This window comes from Mauremys reevesii, linkage group 5, assembly GCF_016161935.1.
Source record: "Mauremys reevesii isolate NIE-2019 linkage group 5, ASM1616193v1, whole genome shotgun sequence".
In the NCBI taxonomy this organism is placed as follows: Eukaryota; Metazoa; Chordata; order Testudines; family Geoemydidae; genus Mauremys; species Mauremys reevesii.
The window spans coordinates 16,876,437-16,897,154 of NC_052627.1; the positions used below are offsets into that span (position 1 = coordinate 16,876,437).

Sequence of the window (20,718 nt, forward strand, 5' to 3'; positions counted from 1 at the left end):
CTCGCTCATAATCGTAATATGCACCATTGCCTTTGATTGTATTAATTAGGGTACCAAGGAAGATAACGGAGGGTCGAAATAATAAATGACTGGATGGAACGAACTAGCGCCCAGATTTCTGCAAGAAGTCGGGAGTCCCACGTGCTCGCTTGCCAGGAAGAGCAGAAATGGGTTAAAACAACATTGTCACCTTTAATTGTTGGCATCAGATGAATACTGTGCCGGGGTCGCATTATTAAACCAACCAGGGTGAGTGTGTATCGCAGGGAACTGCATACTGGTCCCCTTCTCCTTTTTGACAATTGCCACTGGATCGCAATTGTGCATTTGTAACGCAGTGTGCATTTGTCGAGGCAAAATACATGAAGCCATTTAGCAATTCCCTGAACCCTGATTAAACTTCCTTTAAAAAAAAAAACTTCATTCTAAATCCGCTGGTGATCAAGTTGAAAGCGGCGTTTCTGCTGGAGTTGGGTTATTTTAGACGTTCAAGGGGGGAAAACGTTCTCAATCAGGCAGTGACGCTTTTGGGAGGGTGGGGGGGGTAGGAACCCGTTAAAATTATTTGGCCCCATTAAATCGTTCCCGTACACAGAAGACTCACGCAGGACATTTTGCCACTCTTCACAGTTTTGCTTCCCCCGCTGTATGTTTCAATTGAAAACCAATTAAAGGTTTCTATAAATCTGTTAGCACCCCTTTTATGTGGGGCCCTCTGATGCGTGCGATATTGCCCTTTCGATGCCTCTTCCTTTTTTTGTTTTGTTTTACAATTGTTGTATCAATATAATGCTTCCTTTCTTCCTCTGTCTCTATAGATACAGATCTACAAGGCAAACTAAAGGTTTCAACTGCTATTCAGCGCCTCCTCATTTGTCCCGGAGCCCTAACAGTGGTGCCTTTTCTTCCCTGGCTGCTTTTCCCTGCTTCTGGAGCAGCAGTTATGGTAGAAGCAGATGGCTACTGATTGGGTGAGCTTTGTGGCTTTAATACTGAATACTTTATGGAAAAGGACTTTATCATGCTTGGTTGGTCAGAGGCACAACGGGATGAGATTTATGACTAGGGAAAATAAATCTCTTTAAGTTTCACCCTCCTGTGTCAACTTGCTCTAGCAAAGCCAGGGCTGGAAAACCCCGCATCTTTCTCCTCCCCCCTCTTCTTTTCTCCCAAAGTTTAGCAAACGTCTGAAAACTTCGGGAATTCTCACTCACTGAAGAAGCTGCATCAGCTTGCTCAGCCCTTAAAGCTGTGGTGGGAGGGGAAGTTAATTGCTAGCTAACAGGCTGCGGTGTCGTAATGTAGGATCAAAATATGTTCAGAATTCAAGGCGATCCCCTATGTGGGCTGGGATGCGGACCTGTGCAAGGACTGAAGATTACACGGTTATAAATCCACACTGGGAGATTCTGACGGTGGCATCCTAATAAGCCACGCAATGCAGGGCGGCCACCAGGCTTTGCTCAAGGAGATGTTTGAGTCAGGCTGCTGGTGGCCTCCCCTCCCTGGCTTTAGGCCACAGCTACACTGTGAGTGAGACGTTCAAAAGGACTCAGCATTGGCCTCACTCTGTTCCCGTTGGAGTCAATAAGAGTTTTACTGTCATCTTCAATGGGACCAAATTTAGACCAAAGCCCAGTGCTTCTGGCCAACACAGTTCTGTCAGTGTTCTGATTACACACCCCTAGGTACTTACATCCTTAAAGAATGACTCAATTTCTATCTATCTATCTATCTATCTAATGTTTTTTCTGTTTCTACATGCTCACCACTTGTATCAAAGCACTGAAGACATTACCTGTGTCCCCAAATTGCACCAAAGACAGTCAAGGAACATGGTCCTTGGTCGTGGTAAAGGTCCCATCTATATTACATGCTTTTAACAATGATTGGAGATAATGTAACCAGGGCCCTTGAGTTGAGGTCATTGACTTTCTAGGGCAGATGGACCTTTAGACACAGCAGGATTTAGCATAGACTCTGGCCTTAGAGGTACTTCCCCTTCAATTACTCCCACACTCATTATCTCACATACTACTCCACCATTGGGGAGACATTCCCCATATCAACATATAAATTCTTGTTTAGCATTTTTAAGCAGTTAAACCAGTGATTTTTTTCACATTTCTCAAACTGTCCTGAGCATTTCTACCAGGTAAACATTGTAGGAACAGATTTTCAAAAGAAAACGAGTGATTTTTGATTCTTTAAATGTTGGTAGCCATTTTTTGACACATCTTAAAGATACTTGATTTTCAGAAGGCAGATGTCCAGCATTTGCTGAAAATTCAAACTGTTGGACACCCAAAATAACTATTCACTTCTGAAAATCTCAGTCTTACATTTCCCCCCAATCGTTTTAAGGTCATAATTAATAAACGTTTGGTAAATGCATTTTCCAGTCATGTCGCGATTATTTATTGAATGCTTTGGTGAATACAAATTTGTGTAGATCTAAATAGTTACTGAGCACTTGCTAAACTTTTCTCAGGTCTAAAGCATGCTGGAAGCATTTCACCGGAAGTTGAAGTGCAGTTGGGGGCTGGAGAAATAGCAGAGAGGAAAGGAAAAGGTGTGCATGGTTTGGATCTTTCTCTGTAGTTTTCTGTACATTGGATTAGAGAGGGCTTTAATAAGCCTGTATGAGGGATCTAAGGTGCCTCATGTTTTTGTTGTTGGGACAGAGATTGTTTTATCTTTGTGGGAGTGAGTTTTAAAGTCTGAGTCTGTGGAGAGTAAGCTTTAGAGTCATGGTGTTTCAAATGAAAATTTGGGACATCTTTCCAAATATCATTGACATATATGGCAGAATGAGGGCCAATTAGGGGGAAGGGAAATATAAAAGGAATGGGAATGTGGGACTTGTCCTGGAGATGAGTTGAGAAAAGGGGGAGGGGACTGTGTAGTGGGACTAGTCCTTCAGCAAGGCGTCAAATTCAAGAAAAGCATTGGAGGAACTACTTAAAACATTTCCATAACCATGTGTGGAACTGTCAGTAAGTGTTTGTTCATTGAAATAATTCCTCTACACACATGTTGCTGAAGTGCTTATCAATAGACTGGGGGATATTTAAATGGCCACTTGCTCACCAGTAATGTTTCTCTAAGGCCCAGGTGATGCATGCTTATAAGTGCTTAACACATACATTGAGGAATGTGTGGTGTTTTGTCTCAAGTCACTTTCTTCCAAGATGCAACCATCCATTTTATGGGCTCATCTGCCTTGTACGCTGTCCCTGAGATACTTACCTCAACTTTATGCATTCCCCCAAGTGATGACCATGCCTTTGTGAAAGACTATTCTGCCACTGTGAGACACCAATCTGAACAAGAGATCTCTTTCTTTGATAAGCTATCTCGGATGCCAGGTCAATACCCTAGCCATAATCCAAACCACCCCCATGAATGCAGCCACCAAGGACACTGCTCGTGTCTGTGGGACACCTACATCTCTCAGACATGCTTCCCACTCCCATGAAACAGAGAAGTGTATACAAGACTATTGTTGGGCAGACTGGAAGGGTTTGGATGCAGTGTTACGAGGATTTTGATGAACTGCTCTCTCCATCTCATTTTTATAAAAGCTGGACAGTGAAGCATGTTTGCTTATCCAGTGCTTAACTAAGACAGGGACTTAGATGAGACTCAGATGCCTGAGGCAAAACTCAAAATAAGATGGATGTGATGCTAATGGGGTGAGGAGAAACATCCAGAAGAAGTGGAACATGTAAGGTCTGTTTCCTCTATTATAGGGGTAGGTGGTTCTAAACTCTAGGAGTTCTTTTGAACTTCTGGTTGCTTCTGGGTTTCTCAGGTAGAGCAACAGCCTGAAGAATTGTTTCCCACATGATCTAAGAAGTTGTGACCAAATAAAGTTAGCCATGTCTATTGTGACTCCAAATTAGATGCTGCTGCAATTTCTTCTCCATGGAGATTCCCTCAAGGAGCATTCAGAAACTTCAGCTGCAGCAGAAAGAAACAATCCATTTACTTAGCAGAGTGTGATGTATGGATCACATTACATCTGTGTTCCAGAGACTGCACTGGCAACCAGTTTGTTTCTGACTTGATTTTATTTGATAAAGCCTTATATTGTTTGTATCCTGGTTATTTTAGATACCACCTATTTCCTTAAGTACCGCAGTATTTGAGATCAGTTGAGATACCCTCCCTAGAAGTCCCCAGATTTGAATGATAGTAGATGGAGGCAGGAGATAACCAAGTGTCAGGGCCTTGGATCTAGAGTTTCCTTCCTATGTACTTCTAACAAAGCCTGGAAAGCTTCTGTGTTCCCTCAAGCCTAGCATAAGTAAAAGGTATGGTTGAGGTGAGTTTCTTCCCTAGGTTTAGACTTTTCCCAGTGGTTATTTGTATTTAATTAGTGTAGTTCATTATAAAAATGCATAGACATGATTAATGGGTGCATATTTTGTGAAAGGAATAAATAGATACTTCCTCGGGCCTCCATTATTCTTACCTCACTGAAAAGAGAAGCAGCAAGATTTGAGGCAGCATCTACCATTCAGAAGTGGGGAATGAAAAGCATCTGTTTTCCCTTCTCCCTGAAAGTTAGGCCCTATCTCACCTGGGAATGCAGGAATAAATGGGTGAAATTCTATAGCCTATGTTATGCAAGAGGTCAGAATAGGTGATTATAATGGTCCCTTCTGACTTTAAAATCTATTAATCTATGAAGAACGATCTTTTTACAACAAGTCTGTATGCAGTGATTTGATCTGATTCTAACAAATTGTGGGGCAGGGGGGGAAGCATTATTTGACATGGATAGGGATGGATTAGCCCACCTATCTATCTAGCTTGCCTATCATACTCATCCCCATGGTAACTTTACATCTAAGAAAAATCTTTAATTGAGTGTAACTTTTTTAAAGGGTAAGTAATTTTTAGGTGGGCAAACTACATTATAGAAAATAATCCATTTCACTTTACACAGACTTAATTTTCTGCTTTGCCTCTACTATGGCAGAGCAAAATCTTAGGGAAACTCCTTATAATTCCCTCTTTTACCTGTTTCAACTACTTTTTTCTTCCTATTAATAAGAGCATCCCCTTTTATTATGTTTTCATTTTCTATTCAGTACTGTTTATTAACTCATATATATGTATATGAATGTGTATTTATGTGAATGGGTGTATGTACTCCCTATACACACATATTGCCATTTCCGATAGCAGTGCCTGATATCATATTGAATAAAGTTTAATGCATATGACAATTAGCCAATAATAATAACGTGCTCATTTCAGCAATCCAGTGCCCTGTCGCTGTTCTTTTGCTCCCAGCTATATTATTTAGCAAATCAGTCCCATTTAGTTCCACTTTATTGCCCAGTTGTCGTTTGAATTTATTATTAAATATCCTACCCAGTGTCCCCACGATTTAGGAATCTCTCCTCCTCCCCTCCCCAAGATTTAAACAAGCAGGATTAAGAGCCTCACTGGGTTATCTGAATACCAGCCTTCACTTGTGAGAATCTTTGAGGGGAGTTTCTCGCGGTAAATGTGCCAGATTGAACTCCCCAAATCATGAAAACCCGGAACAGAGTTTCCATTCGGAGATACCAGGGGTAGGGAATCGCACATATAGGGAACAACACGTGATCTGACAAAAGGCAGGAGACTGCTTGCCCTGCAAAGTGGCATGTGTGATAATTACAGTAACAACTCAGACAATATGTGGCGTGGGACTCTTCCCTGTTTCCTTCAAAGCTGGGATCTATCAATTAGTGCTTAATAGGGACAAATGGCAATAAGTCAGTGGGAGTGGGAACTAAAGCACTAATGCCAACTAGTTGATTAGGAACGGAGATTACCAAAACCCCATCAAACCCTGAATTTCAGCCAATCAGAATAGGGGGCTGGCTATTTAACATTGGCTACTGTAAAAAAAAAATCATTCCTCTTTCTTATGAATGGCACATTTTTCACGTGGTGTGAAAAAATAGTCACATGACTGATTACCTAGCTGAAAAAGGCAAACGTGAATGCAAGCTTGAGGCTTCCAATAATAGCAACAACACGCTGAGTTCTCTCTAACTGTAGCTAAGAATACGATTGGGTCAAGGATGTTCTTCACGCTGGGTTTGAATTACAAATATTTGCAGATAGCGGGGTCTCACCTTCGTCGCCTCCCGCACAAACTGTAGGTCATTCCCCTTGCGGGTAACGCCTGAATCTCAGTGAGACCGGGGTGAATCCTCCCTGGGTGCAAATGTCTCACTGGTTCTGTACATCCCCTATTTGTATCACATCCCCTGTTTGTGGCCACGGAGAGAGGCAGTGAAAGAGCACTGTGTATCTGTTCCAGCACTCTGTTCTCACTGCTACTTGTCAACTAATTCCGCTCACCACCCAATCTTTTACCTATCTTCAGACTAAAATAACATAAACCTGAAATCAGGGGAGGGGGGGAGAGCGTTCATATATATGCACACATACATTTCTTTCAATATTAAGTAATATATAGTCCACGAATCTAAACAATACACATGCAGTGCGTGTGTGTGTGTGAGAGAGAGAGAGTCCACATCTTTGTGGCACTCAGATATTTTGGTAGGTGGGTTAGCACCAAGGTAAAGCAACACTGGCAGCACACCGCAGCAGAACAGATTCTAATGTAGACGGGTCTCTTTGACTAGCGTAGGTTCATGAAACTGACAACCGTAGTGTATTTTTTAGCTATCAAATCAGCACGCTCCCTTCACTGACTCACCAATATTAAGACGTTTGTTAATTCGAGTTAGTTAGCATTCAATTAATTCAAGTTCAAACAGGCCCACATATTAGTCTAGACAAACTCAGAATGACTACCACGCCAGTACCCACTCCTGCCATTCCCCATCCCCCAAACATACCTGGGGACTAGAGTTTCTGTGCAGTCCAAGGTAATTTATTAGAATTTAGACTATGCCCATGTGGAGTTTCTTGACTCTTTCAAAAACATCAGGGGTCAAATGTACCTCTCTGTCTCCTCCTAGCTTTCGCAAAGATTGTGTTGTTGGTGGGGGTGGTTTTCAGATCTTCTTCATTTGTATTTTTGACGAATCTTGTCAACGTGTTTTTAAGTGATTCCAGGTCATCTGTCTTTCCTTATCACTACCTGGACTTAGAAGAGCACGTTCAAGAACCCAAAGTCATCTTTACAATTAACCAAAATTAATTCCCACCGCAAACGCACAGTGTGTTTTCACAGCTAGACACCACCGTCACCTTTTATTTCATCCCTCAGATCCCTGGGGGAGCATGAGCATAGAAAAAACACCTTGGAAGGGAAAACTTTTCTGAGCAGTGTGGTCTGATGGTTAAAGCAGGGGACTCGGGTCAATAGACTTGAGTTGTTTTTCTGCTCTGCCGCTGTTATTGCCTTGCTGAGCGAGCCTGTTCAAGTCACGTGAGGTCTCTCCGTGACTCAGTTCCCCCCTTTGTAAAATGCGATAATACTAACAACCGACCTCTCCAAGGCCCCGACACAAGATCATGCCATGAAACGTGCTGTAGATATTACTCCTTAAGAGTGGGACTTTTATCTGTATAGGGACTGCAGGATCAGCCCCGTGTAAATATGTTTAATGATTGTTGTTGCTCCAGTGCGCTACAAAAAGCTCCCAATCACGTAACCTAAACCGTCAGTTTAAACGGGCAGCGCTTCTGTAGTTCACATCTGAATATGCTGAGTATAAAAAGCTTGGCTCGCTGTACATTTAAAATGGATGCTACAGTTTTCTTCTTCAAACATCTCATCCTCCCTTAGTGCTTCTCCTTGCCCCTATCTGCCCCTCACAGGGGACCATTTTACAATGAGGAATTTGGGAAGGGCTTGGTTTGAATTATAGAATCATAGAAGACTAGGATTGGAAGAGACCTCAGGGGGTCATCTAGTCCAACCCCCTGCTCAAAGCAGGATCAACCCCAACTAAATCAAGCCGGGCCTTAAAAACACGAGTAAGCCTTACTCACAGGAACGCCAACAATGTCTAGCACGAGTAATGCTGACTCGCCATTAGTTGTAATGGAGTTGCCTTCCCGTGTTCTGCATTGATGACCTTCCCCTGATCATTTTCTCAGGACCACCTAAGTGCGAAAACAAAGATCATCAACTGTTGCCGTAGACTACGCAGCATAAACGGAACGGTTCAGAGTATTGCCTTGACAGCTGTTACCGAAATGCACCAAATTACCTGAATATAAACAGTCACAGACCCAGACATGCCCATGTAGATTGAGGTGTGTCCTCTGCGCAGGTACATGTGTTCAGCACGAGCTGTATGCATTTGAAGTCATGAGTATAGATTTACAACTGAACTACATTAAAACTACTCTGGATTTGACCTATTCCAGCGGTCCCGGTTTTACTATGGGGCCTTATGGACCGTCCCTCTCCCTAACAGGCTCCGTAAAAGCTCTTCCTCTGCGGCAGTAGATTAGAACACAGGCTATTGAATGTAGGGTTATTAGTGTCAGAGCCGTGCATAGACTCAGCAATGGTCTACCCGATGGACACACACCTAGACTAGAGCTGGATTGCTTTGAATGTTGCTAAAATCAGGACATTTGAAGACAATTCATAGCAGAGCATTTGTCCTGTGAGAATCTAAACACATTTTTTTGTATATACACGATGGGATTCTTTACCTAACTTTTTTTAAATGGAGATTATCCTCCTTCATTGTCAATACAGCTCATGGGTTTTTTAAATTGCTCTCACCTGAGTCGCAGCATAATACTTACAATGCTGTTTTGAGAATATTCTTCTTATTTCTCTGATGCCTATTAAGCATAAGGCCAATTCTTGCTACCTTCGTTCTCAGGGATTACTCGACTAAGTGAATAAAATTTGTCCTAGCAGGGACCAGCTATGTAATTCACTTTTACTCCACCCCTTTAAAAGAAGCTTTCAGGGTAGCATTGTTCACCTTAGATCTCTTCTTTAAGAAAACCAAGTTGCTTCTGTAGACTACAAATGCATTTCTACTTTTATGCAATTCGTATGTTTTGCCATACATCCTAGCTTGGTGCTAATTACAAAGTCTAAAATAAACTGAGCTTGATGACCAAGGTGAGAGCTGCTGAAAAAAGTTTTCCTGTAAACGAGGCATTTCCCTATTTTTGCTTGTGAGCTGTTTAATTTGAGATACCGAATTCAAACTTCCATTTAAAAGAGATCTTTCTAGCGTGTTCCTTGAGAGGCCTGTTTCATTTTATATGTTGATGATTCTTCACAGCAGGTGTCTGTAATTTCTCAGCCCAGTTTTTGCAGTCCATATTTAGACTTCAGGAGTCTAAATACATGTGCTACAGTAAATAATGCAGAATCTCTACCACCGTTTGTATGACTGAATAGGACTGAACCTGCCGAGCTTCAGAGTAACACTTAAGCTATGCCCTATGAAAGGATGTGCAGAGGGAATTTAACCTCTAATATGATTTTGGTTGATCAAATTTCTCCCACTTATGCAATTGGGCCCGATCCTGCTTCCACTGAAGTCATTAGGAGTTTTGCTATTGACTTCAATTGGAGCAGGATTGGGCCCACTACATATACGCGCGCTCACCCACCTCAGTAATCTTGAAGCTTCTTTCCATTTAGTTTAGAAAAATAGCCATCTCTGACATTACAAAAAGATATTGTAGCTTTCTTATTTTTGGCTTTTTTTTCTGGACTAATGTACCAAAGAATGTACAAAACTAAAGGCACAGGATATTTTTTACGGGAAGGGGACTGGCTTTGTTTTAGCATTACTGTTCCCTTCATGTTTTAATTGGAGACACAAACTTTAAAAGGGACCGGTTCTGGGTACAAAACTATTCTTCTGTGAGGCTTAGATGAAGCTGTTGACTGGGGTTCATTTTATAGTAGCTGGATAAATGCACACAAATATCTTAACAATCCTTTTCAGTGTCAGGGAATTTCGGTAACTGATACTATCGAAGCAATTTCAAACTAGTTTATGTACCGTGGGTTCCCTTAAAATTCTCGCAAATAAAAATAACGGGTACATGTTCTCTTTCCCCCTATTAATGACGGTCATTTGGACAATTTATATCACAAAGCAAGAACAGCATCATTTAAAACACAGGGGAAAAAATCTTGGAGGCAGGAATTAATGCCTAAATTGTATTTACTCCCATATCTGTAATGTTATGTCAATCTCTCGTCCAGGAGACGAAGGGTTTTGTTGAATTAATAAGATAAATGTTGAAAGCATATTATATGCAGCCTTTAATCCTAATGTCAGAAAAATCGTAATTATGGGGGGGATAAGTGAATTTGAAAGCCAACCATTATCCAACTCCCTGATTGCAAACTATTCCTATTCGCCTCGTGAAATGCTTGCTTGCTTGCTTTCCATCTACGTTGTGTCGGGAAGGATGGAGATAGGTGAGGAACTGGTAAACAGCCAGTTTTTGTTCTGAAGGTGCCATCTCATCTGTATAGTGACCATGTAAAAGGACCTTCTCCTTTACAATTGAAAATGCAAAACTTACTGGGAACTTCCCCCAAAGCTTTGAGAAAGGCAAGCTCGCTAACGGGCTAAGGGTTGGTACCCGCTTCTAAAAAGAGAGCACTAATGTGAACCAAAAGGGTGGTTAGGCAGGGAAAGGGCGGGCTGCTTCACCGGACGGCCCAGCCTCCACAGCAGCTGGGGAAGGTACTAGCCTCGCCTTTAAGCGTCAATATAGACGGGTGGAGTTTGAAAGCAGTCTCCTGGTGCCTTTTATACGGATTGCGGTTCCCGGCGGAATCCCTTAGGGCCATTCCTCTCGCTGCTGCTGCCAGCCCTGCCTCAAGCATCCCCCCTTCTCCCTCTCATCCTAGCGCAGGGAGAAGGGGCTTGCGGTTACTCGGCGAGTTTGCTTTAGTTCTGCCTGGTCCTTTTTTGTGTGGATTTCCCCAGCTCATTGTACAGCGGTTTATCTGATGGGGCTTTGCGGATCCCCTTCTCTGGGGCTCTTGTACCGGGGTGGGAGGAATAACCCAGTGCAGGAGCGTTAGGCGTCACTAGTAAGAAGAGGGGCCGCTAAACACGACCATAACCTAGTGGATGTAGAATGTGTGGACGAGAATCCCCCAGGGAGTCTGTTCCAGGCGAGGCACAATATCACCCACAGGTAATGGTCTAAAGAGACCTGAAAGGAGCTGGGGGTTCAGACGTTGCCTTTGGGAAGCCAAAGGCGGCAGAGAGAAGGGGGGGGGAAGTAGCCCATGTTAAGCCGTTTGATTTCATTCTCTCTCTCTCACTTCCCCCAGAGGCTTTCACCTATGGCTCCGGTGTACCAAGCGGATAAAGCCATGGGAGAGCTCAGGGATTCTCCTCGCCTCGGTGCCGAGAGGTCGGTGACATCAGAACCATCCTGCGCTGCTGTGAGGGATGCAGGGAGGCGCAGGTCAGTGGGTTAGGAGGTCTCCTGATCCCTTCTTTTTCTGCTCCTCGGCCACACTGCCAGCCCCAGGACCCCTTCCTGAGGTGACCCAAGGAGACCCTGACATGTCAACTTCCGACACTGCTATCAAGCCACAAGAGGAACACCCCCCCCCCGCAGCACTGATATCACTATCCTCCCCTCATAACTTTTCATCTTTCCCCCGGGATGTGCAGCGCCTGGTCTAACTCCCCCCTTGCTATTCCTTACTGCTAAAACGTGTTTATTCAGAGGAAAGACCCTTGTTTATCCCAGGGCTAAGGAAGAAAGGTTCAGAGCAGCGAGAGAGCAGTAAAATATCCCGGACGAAATGCGGGGGGGGTGGAGGGGATTTATTATATTTCATTTTAGAAAAAAAATGGCATGTAGCTTTCATGGTCTCTTGGCAGAAGAGAGGGTCTCCCAGGGGAAGGACCCTGAGCACATTCACGCTGGAGGAAACTGAATGCCAAGCCCACCTCACTGTGGGCAAGAGGCTCTTTTGGTTTCTAAAATGAAAGGAAAAACGACAGCAATAGGCCACAGAATAGCCTATGACCTGGGCAGACACTTGCAGGCCAAAGTCAGCGCCAAGGCTCTTCCTTGCATTGTAAGACCAAGCCCCCGTTGGCTGCAGAGCAACATTTCCGACAGTCAGAGTCCTGTCTCGCTCGTTAGAGATCCCAAAGTTTAATAGTTTGTGGGATTCCACGCAGGGCTTTAAAGCTCCGGAGAACACCGCCCCAGCAAGGGATCTTTGCTGAATAAACAAGAGGAGGAAAAATTCTGCAAGTGTACACGGGGCCCAAAGCGGATTGTACATGCAGCGAGATACTTGCAAACAGGTGAAGATTATCTTCAGAGCAGCGAGCAAAGGGATTGTGTGTATCTAGAAGGGTGGCTATTGGGCCAGGACCAGTTGTTATATATTGGCGTTTTAGCAATGAAATAAGAATGGCTACAGTAACACGGGGGCATTTAAATACCCCCCCAACCTACTGTTAAACCTCGTCCTAGCCTAGTTAACAGCTGCAGAGCGATGCTTGCTGACTAAGGAAAGGGGTTAAATTCTGCCCTTTAATCAAAGCAAGTATTTAGGAGTTTCCCCCCTCCAGGATCACCATCTGTAACGGGAGCGCAGTCTCACGGTGAAAGCCTCAAAGAGGAGATTTACACTGGGAATGTGCCTCCTTCTTCTGAGATGCAGGCTGCAGTTTGGCTAGAAATTCTTGCTGCCCACACATACACCCGAAAAGTCACAATAATAAATAATAATAAGCACGATGAAGGGGTTTTCATGTCATCCCTTTAAAATAAAAGGCCCCTCTTTTATTCTTAGGCCGCAAAAAGCGCTTTAAGAGGCTGCTCTCAAAGCTTTGGGCTCTGGCAAAGGTGGGGGGCGGGCAGCACCTCCAGGTAGCGAGCAGGAAGGGGAGAAGGAGGGGAGACAGGCAGGGAGAGCGCCGAGCCTACTAAAGAGTTAAAGGGAGGGGACGTGGGCTGTCACGCGTCATTGGGCAGATTATGTGCAGCAAACAAAAAGTGTGCGTCTGTGTGCCAGTCAGTCACTGCATCGGGTCCATCTGCACCACTCGCTCCTGCTCGCCCCTCTCTCTCTCTCTTTCCCTTTCTGTCTCTCCTTCCACCTCTTTGCACAGAGCACCCAGGACAGCAGCCCTACCCTCTCCCACTGCCATGGAAATACACTGATACAATAGACACTGGGGGGGACGCGGAGAGCAGCCCATCCTTGGCCACTGTCGGGTTTCCTGGCGTTTGGGATTATATTCTGACCTGGTTCCTGGTAAGTAAATATGCATGCGAGGGGGGCGCGGGGTTGGTTTCTTTCCTAGCAGTAAAAAGGCCGGGGAGACACGCCGCCGGCCAGCCTGATACAAAGGAAAGGAGTTTTAAACAGAAATAGACGGGGGTGAACACTGAGCTCCGCTCGGTGCAGGGAGACAAACAATGACTGGAGGTGGCTTTGCTTTGGCGAGCGCGCCCGGCTGTGGAGAAGGGGGATCGAGGGAGAAAGAGAGGACCACGGGGTTGGTTTTTGTTAAGCAGTGGGGGCGACAGGGAGGAAGCGAGGCGGGGAGCTCTGTGGTCCCCGTGTGTGTGTGGGGGGAGGGGGGCAGTTATTCTTGGTGTTAAACCCCTGGTCCCGAGGAGCGTCCCCCGGTATTGTTGTTACACAGAATTGTGTTTGAATGACGCTGCCACCTCTCCTACAATGAAAAGCTCGTGGGAAAGGGATTTAACATTAAATAAACAAACAAACAAGTGAGGGGGCTCGGGGGGAGGGAGAGACTCTACCACTGAACTGCAGGGAAATAAAAGGAGGCGAGAAAACGGGCACGTTTTAAAAAAATAATCCTAGAAGCGGTGGGTTATTTGATGCTCTTTTTATACTGCTCCGAACCGGGTAAGGGGGTGGGGGTGTCTTTCGCCACCGTAGAATAATCAATGAAGTTGCACGTTTGAGGGTTTAATTTCGCTCTGGGTGAGAGACAAATATTGCACGGATTAGGGCAAAAGACACCGGTGGTTTAGAAATGCCAGTTTTAGAGGCATGGTCTAGTGGTTTTTTTTTTTTTAAATCAGTTTTAGAACTGAAGTGCTTAATTGGATGATAAATCACAGGAGGATAAATCAACGACAGTAACAATATTATTCTATAATCACCTGTTTTCAATAAATAATTAGGGGCCTCTACTTCCTGACCCTTCCATCGCTGGCTTCTAAAGAAATAAGTGACTGATGGCACAGTTATCTATTAAAATACGGGGGGACGCCAGTTCAAGGGTTTTATACAGTCTGCCGGTAGAATATTATTTTTTGAAAGAAAAACAAATAATATAGATCGATGCCACTTAAAAAGCAGCCACAAACTAGGCTATTTGTAAATGGAGGCAGAATTCCCAACTGGTTGTGCAGCTATTCATCTCTCTCTCGGCTTTGTGAACCGGAGTATAGAGAGGATCGGTAGTTTTTGGAAAAAGCTACGCCGAGGGTGATTTAAAACGGGAAGCCCCAGCGCTAGAGACCTGCCAATATAACAGTAACGTTTTACAGAGGGAATGTCATAGCTGGGATGGTCAGAATTCACAACTCGCTTCCCAAATTGTATTCAGAGCCAGAGACTTTGATGCGTGTATGGTACCTGCACATTCGCAAGTCACATTTGACTGAATCGATCCCCTTGTATAACAAGGTAACTGGGATTCGCCCTCATCCATAAATAAGCGTGTCGAGGTAAAAATAATTACCTCTGCTTGCTGCTTTTAATTAAAGTCTCGGAGGGAAAGTGCTGGATTATGATAATGAGCAGACATACGTTCCCTCTTGTAGAGTAGAGCTAAAGGTTAGCTGACATGAAATCAGTGACATTGACAGTCCACTTGAAATCCATTCGCTATGCTCGTCTGTCACAGCGTGCAACAGAGCACCGGACTCTCTTTAGAAGAATTAAAAACCCAGCACAGCAGCTCTGCAGAATCCTGCTCGGATAGAAGCTCCTGAGCTGCGTTTCTTTTTGTGCAACTCCTCGAAGTTGCTTTAGCTTTAGATGATCAATATGCAGATCCCCCCCCCCCGCGTGTATGGCTAATGCACAGAGCCACCTCTTCTGTATTCCTGTTATTAGGGTCTCCTAATAAATGAATCATCGCCACAGCTTCCTCGAACCTCTCCTTTCATTCATTTCCATACACCGTCTTTTATTTTTTAAATATTGCACAGATGAGAGCGGCTCGCCTGGGCTGCCAGTTTTTCAAACATTTTAATTAGGAGTCGCGATTACGTTTTTAATCCTCATTTTTCCCTAAGATCAATGACACTTACTTGGTATTAAAAAAAACCCCAAAACCCGTGTTCCGTGCCCTCAGTACAAGTTATGTAACTCGTCTCCTTTCCCCGTTCTCTCCGCCTGCAGTGATGGAGGACACCGGCGTTCAAAGGGGTATATGGGATGGAGACGCCAAGGCAGTCCAGCAATGTTTGACGGATATTTTCACCAGCGTTTACACCACCTGCGATATCCCGGAAAATGCGATCTTCGGCCCTTGTGTACTGAGCCACACTTCTTTGTATGACAGCATCGCTTTCATAGCGCTTAAATCCACTGACAAGAGAACCGTCCCTTATATATTCCGGGTAAGGATGGTTTGGTTCCAAGATGTAAACGCACTGAATTCTCTCCCCGCGCTCTTTGCTTTTGCAAACGAGCCGCTGGGACACAAGGATGCACTTTTGGAGGGTGGGGACTGAATTCACCAACGTTTTCCACTTCAGACAAGGTTTTTCCCTACAGAGCTCAAATTGCCCTTTTAATCGCTTGGTTGCGCCGAATGATTAATACAGATCGGCCAAATTCTGCTCGCCTTTGCCACACCCGTAACCCCGTTGACTTCAAAGGGACTACTCCTGTGATGAAAGCCAGCAGGGCTGACCCATCATCAGCTATCATTTACATATGCATCGAAAACCTTTGGGGGGAAAAAATCAGATGATTATGGTTATAGGTGCCTTTCCAGAGCTGCTGCTTATGGTGGCATTTAAGACAGACTGAACAGATGTTTCAAGTTTTAAAACATTTTAATGGATTTAATGCTCTTTTAGCAAATCTTGCTCTCCCTGTACATCCTTCCGCCACCCACAAAGGAGGAGGGAGAAGTGATCCTTTGGAATCCTGGAAGATTTATTTATATTATTCACTTCACATAAACCTTATGCAGATGTGGCCATGTAATTGTGCCTTTATAAAGTTTGGGGGAGAACAGGCCGCATTCACATTGTCCTTTGCTAGCACAAATCAATTAAAATGTTTAAACAGTAGCTGGCAGGATTCAGTAGCCCAGAAAAGCCACATGTATTTTTCAAGACTTGCAAACTTCCGACAAGCGCTAGTGCCTGTCCTTGCCGGAGCCCGGTGAAAAGTCTGTGGGGGTGAGGAGTGTAGGAATACTTGGCCTCCTCTGATTTCTTGCATTCCCTTCCTTATGTAGGTGGACACTTCAGCAGCGAATGGCTCCTCCGAAGGTCTAATGTGGCTCCGTCTGGTCCAGTCAGCCAGAGATAAAGAAGAACAGAACCTAGAAGCTTACATCAAAAATGGACAATTGTTTTATCGGTCCCTTCGCAGGATCGCCAAAGACGAGGAGTTATTAGTTTGGTATGGGAAAGAACTGACGGAATTACTGTTGCTCAGCACCGCCAGATCCCACAGCAAGATGAACGGTAGGTGCGGCGTCCAGGCCAGGGTTCTGTGTCTCCTCCGAAGAGCTGGGTTGGGTTTTTTGCTTTGTTTTCAAGCTATTTAAACCATGTCCTGCGAGTGATAAAGATTCAGGTGAGGAATATGCAGCCAACCAAGTTAGAGAGCGGCGAGGTGCCGACTGAGCTGAGCAAATTAGCTTGACTAAAGGGATGTTAATTAGGTAGTGCAGAGCATCACTGATAAACATATTGGAAATGCAAGATGAGATTAGGGGCTACAATCTGTTAGTTTATACTCCACGGGCTCAAAAGCAAAAAGTGACACGGATAAAGGGCCATTCATTGACTATTCTGGTAGAGCCTAGAGGCCCTAAGGATGGATCGGGGCCCTATTCCGCCGGGTCCTGTCCACACACAGAATAGGGGCCGGTCCTCGCCCCGGAGAACTGAACGGACTCCAGTCCCCATCCTCTGCCAGTCCGGCAAAGGCGCGAGCCCTGCCCAGAGTTAGCGGAGGGGGGTGGTGCTGCTGCTGCCGGCCCGGCGGTGACTAACCGGTGGCTGTTGTGTGTTGTGTCCCGGTGCAGGGTCGCCCCCGCACACCTGCCTGGAGTGCAGCCAGCGGTTCCAGTTCGAGTTCCCCTACGCGGCCCACCTGCGCTTCCGCTGCCCCAAGCGGCTGCCCAGCTCGGAGCCCAGCCCCGCCGAGGAGCCGCGCGGCAAGGCCAGCGCCAAGGAGCCGGCGGCCAGCCTGGGGCCCGGGGCCACCAAACACTGCAAGCCCGGCGGGCCGCTCCGCCCGCACTACCCGGGCCCGGGCCAGGACAGCGGCACCACCAGACCCTCCACGGACTTCCACAACCTGGCCCGCGAGCTGGAGAACTCCCGGGCGGGCGGCAGCTCCCCCAGCCGGGGCGCGGGCGGCAAAGCCAAGCGCCGCTACCCGGAGGAGCCGGGCGAGGAGCGGGGCCAGGGGCGCCTGCCCTCCTCCCCCCGGGAGGAGCTGGTGTGCACCCCGCAGCAGCAGTACCGGCCCGCGGGCAGCTACTTCGGCCTGGAGGAGGGCGGCCGCCTCTTCGGGCCGCCCAGCCCGGAGACGGGCGAGGCCAAGCGCAGCGCCTTCGTGGAGGTGAAGCCAGCCTCGCGCGGGCGGGCGGCGGCGGAGGAGGAGGCGGCGGAGCAGCAGCCGCAGCAGCAGCAGCGCGCCTCGCCCGCCGGCGCCGGGGACCCGCTGCTGGGCGCCCGGCCGGGCGGGCCGCTCTCCGGGGGCAGCCCGGCGCGGGGCAGCGCCTTCACCACGGTGCCGCAGCTGGGCGCCAAGGCGGAGGAGCGGAAAGCGCCTTCTCCCAGCCCGCCCGCTCCGCCTTCCCGGCGCCGCTGGGGCTGGCCCCCAAGCTGGGCGGGCTGGGCGAGCCCTGCCCGGAGGCCGCCGCCCGCCTCTACCCGGCCGACCCGCTGGCCGCCAAGCTGCCGGGCGCCGCCGAGCCGCCCAAGCAGGGCCCCTTCCTCTACGCCACCGCCTTCTGGCCCAAGAGCGCGGCGGCCGGGCCGCTCCCGCTGCAGCTGCCCTCGGCCCTGACCCTGCTGCCGCCCTCCTTCACCTCGCTGTGCCTGCCGGCCCAGAACTGGTGCGCCAAGTGCAACGCCTCCTTCCGCATGACCTCCGACCTGGTGTACCACATGCGCTCGCACCACAAGAAGGAGTACGCCCTGGAGCCGCTGCTCAAGCGCCGCCGCGAGGAGAAGCTCAAGTGCCCCATCTGCAACGAGTCCTTCCGCGAGCGCCACCACCTCTCCCGGCACATGACCTCCCACAACTGAGCGGGGATCGGGACACGGCCACGCACCCACCCCCCGGCCCGGCCCGGCCCGCCTCTGCCCATCGCGGGGGTCACAGCAGGGGGGGGGGATTGCATCGTTTCCAAGCTGATTTGGGGTGTTTCCGAAACCAGGTGGGTGAGGTGCTCGCTTTGACCTGCCTGTGAGAGAGAGACGCTTTCCAGCTTACCTAGGGTGACCAGATAGAAAGTGTGAAACATCCAGACTGCGTGGGGGGAAATAGGCTCCTACACAAGAAGAAGCCCCGAATATGGGGACTGTCCCTAAAAAATCGGGACATCTGGTCACCCTAAGCTTACCCAGAGCGCTTCTTCAGCTTTTGGGGGGTTTGTTTTTGTTTTTAGCAACCCACCTGAGATATCAAGGTCAGATCCGCACCTGCCAAAATTAGCCTGCCTTCATTGTCTTTGATGGCGCTATGGTAATTTACATCAGCGGAGGATCTATCTGGCCCTTGGTTGTCAGAAGGCAGGTACCTAGCACTTTCTGATAATCAGGCCTCTTGAAGGTGTCTCCGTTTGAACAAACACCCCAAATCATTAGTCACTTTTGAAAGTGTAGGCCTTTACCTTGCAGCATACCAGACCAAGAGGGGGAAGGGTTGGATTTTTTTTCCTCTATCTTCTGTTCGAATGCACGCATTTTCACTTTCCCCAAAAAATAAATAAAAATAAAAAAGAACTTTAAAACTAATAAAGTACATTTTTTAAAATGTCATATATTGCAACATATTGATGCATTTGTCATACCTTTCTACTTAAATTATTAAGCACTTATGGTTTAGATGTAATAATTATATGTAAGGGTAAATTTTTATTTTAGATATAAAGTTTTAAAAAAAGGAAGGAGGATGCAATGCTTTCTGCATTTGATGACAGTTTGTGTTCTTTCAAAAAAAATAAAAAAAGGACTTGACTCTATTTAAGTTTCCAAGGGGGAAGTGCATGTATCATGAAATGATTATGGACTTCAGTGCAGAATGTCCTCAATTCTGTAAATATGTATTTCCTTTTAATACAAAGTGTAATTTTGTGCCAGTGAAATGAAGTATGCATAGTTATGTGTTTCTTTTTTTCCCTTAAAAAGATTTTATTCAACTTTATAGTTTATCTGGGTATGTGGATGCTTTGACAATAAATGACTTTATTTTCTTCAAAGCACTTGGATGTTGATAAGTACTCATTTAGAAAGAGTGGCCTGTCTAACAGGGGTAAAATGCTAAGACTATATACTATAAAGGAGAAATACATATATGATCCTTTAGAAATAGTGGGCAAGAAAAATAATTCAGTCCCCTTGTTTCTGAGCACAGTATAATTAACAGTGGTTAGATACAGCAGTGTTGCACCACTGTATGAGGAGATATACAGCTCCAGAAAGCAACATCTGATTATCATTTGGAAACATTGTGCTGATGTGTTGGGTTTCATGTTCAAAGGACAAAACATTTAGACAAGCCTGCCTGCCATTTAGCTGACCCTTCCATGTCAGCTTTCTTTTCGGTAGCCGTGTAATTAGCATCTTCACAAATGACTGGAGACAGATAATTTATATAACTAGATCTATAAGGAGGGTTTAAATTTTGTTGTACGCTCTGTGTGCCTGTGCAGGAATCACTGCAACATTGATGTCCCTCTGTCATTAGGAGGCCAGTTGGAAATCCTTCTTTTAAAAGGCACCAAATTCATATGGGTTTTAGGCTTGCGTTTGGCTGGGATCTCTGTGCACAATACCTTATTTTGAAAAAGCCACTGATGCTGAATGGCACCCTAGTAAATACAGCCCAGGCACCGCACTGTTATGTCACATAAGAGATGTGCTTTTAATACTTCCTGAAAAGAAAGAATAGTAAATCGCCATAAATATACTGTACTGATAGCGTTCCAATACTATCTAAAACGAACTAGACTAACTACCCATGTCTTTAAAACCTTGTTAGCACAATATTAATTCTTTACAATTAAAAAACAGGATAGAAAAATCCCAGGTAGGAAGACGAGCAAATGGGGTAATCGGAATACTGCAATAACTTTAATGTGACTATGCTGTTCCTCTAGGAATATAGAAATATACACGGCCAATTGTCACTTCTAGTAACTCATCAGACAGTTACATCCCTGTACCTATGAGGTCACGGTGGACTTCTGGCGATTCGGAGTAGAACCCGGAAAAGTGGCAGATATGTAATACAATTGGGAGGTTATGGTTTTCAGTGCGAAACCGCTTCCATGGAATGATATC

The 20,718-nt window shown here is 46.0% G+C and overlaps 1 protein-coding gene across 1 annotated transcript; it reads left to right on the forward strand.

Annotated features, from left to right (window-relative positions):
* The first annotated feature begins 12,929 nt into the window (after nt 1-12,929).
* PRDM8 (PR/SET domain 8) lies at nt 12,930-19,128 on the forward strand. Its single transcript, XM_039541266.1, is given in 5 exon segments — nt 12,930-13,225; nt 15,356-15,576; nt 16,428-16,659; nt 17,226-17,954; nt 17,957-19,128. Coding segments are annotated over 4 exon segments (1,683 nt in total). The 5' UTR covers nt 12,930-13,225; nt 15,356-15,357; the 3' UTR covers nt 18,460-19,128.
* Nucleotides 19,129-20,718: the final 1,590 nt, after the last annotated feature.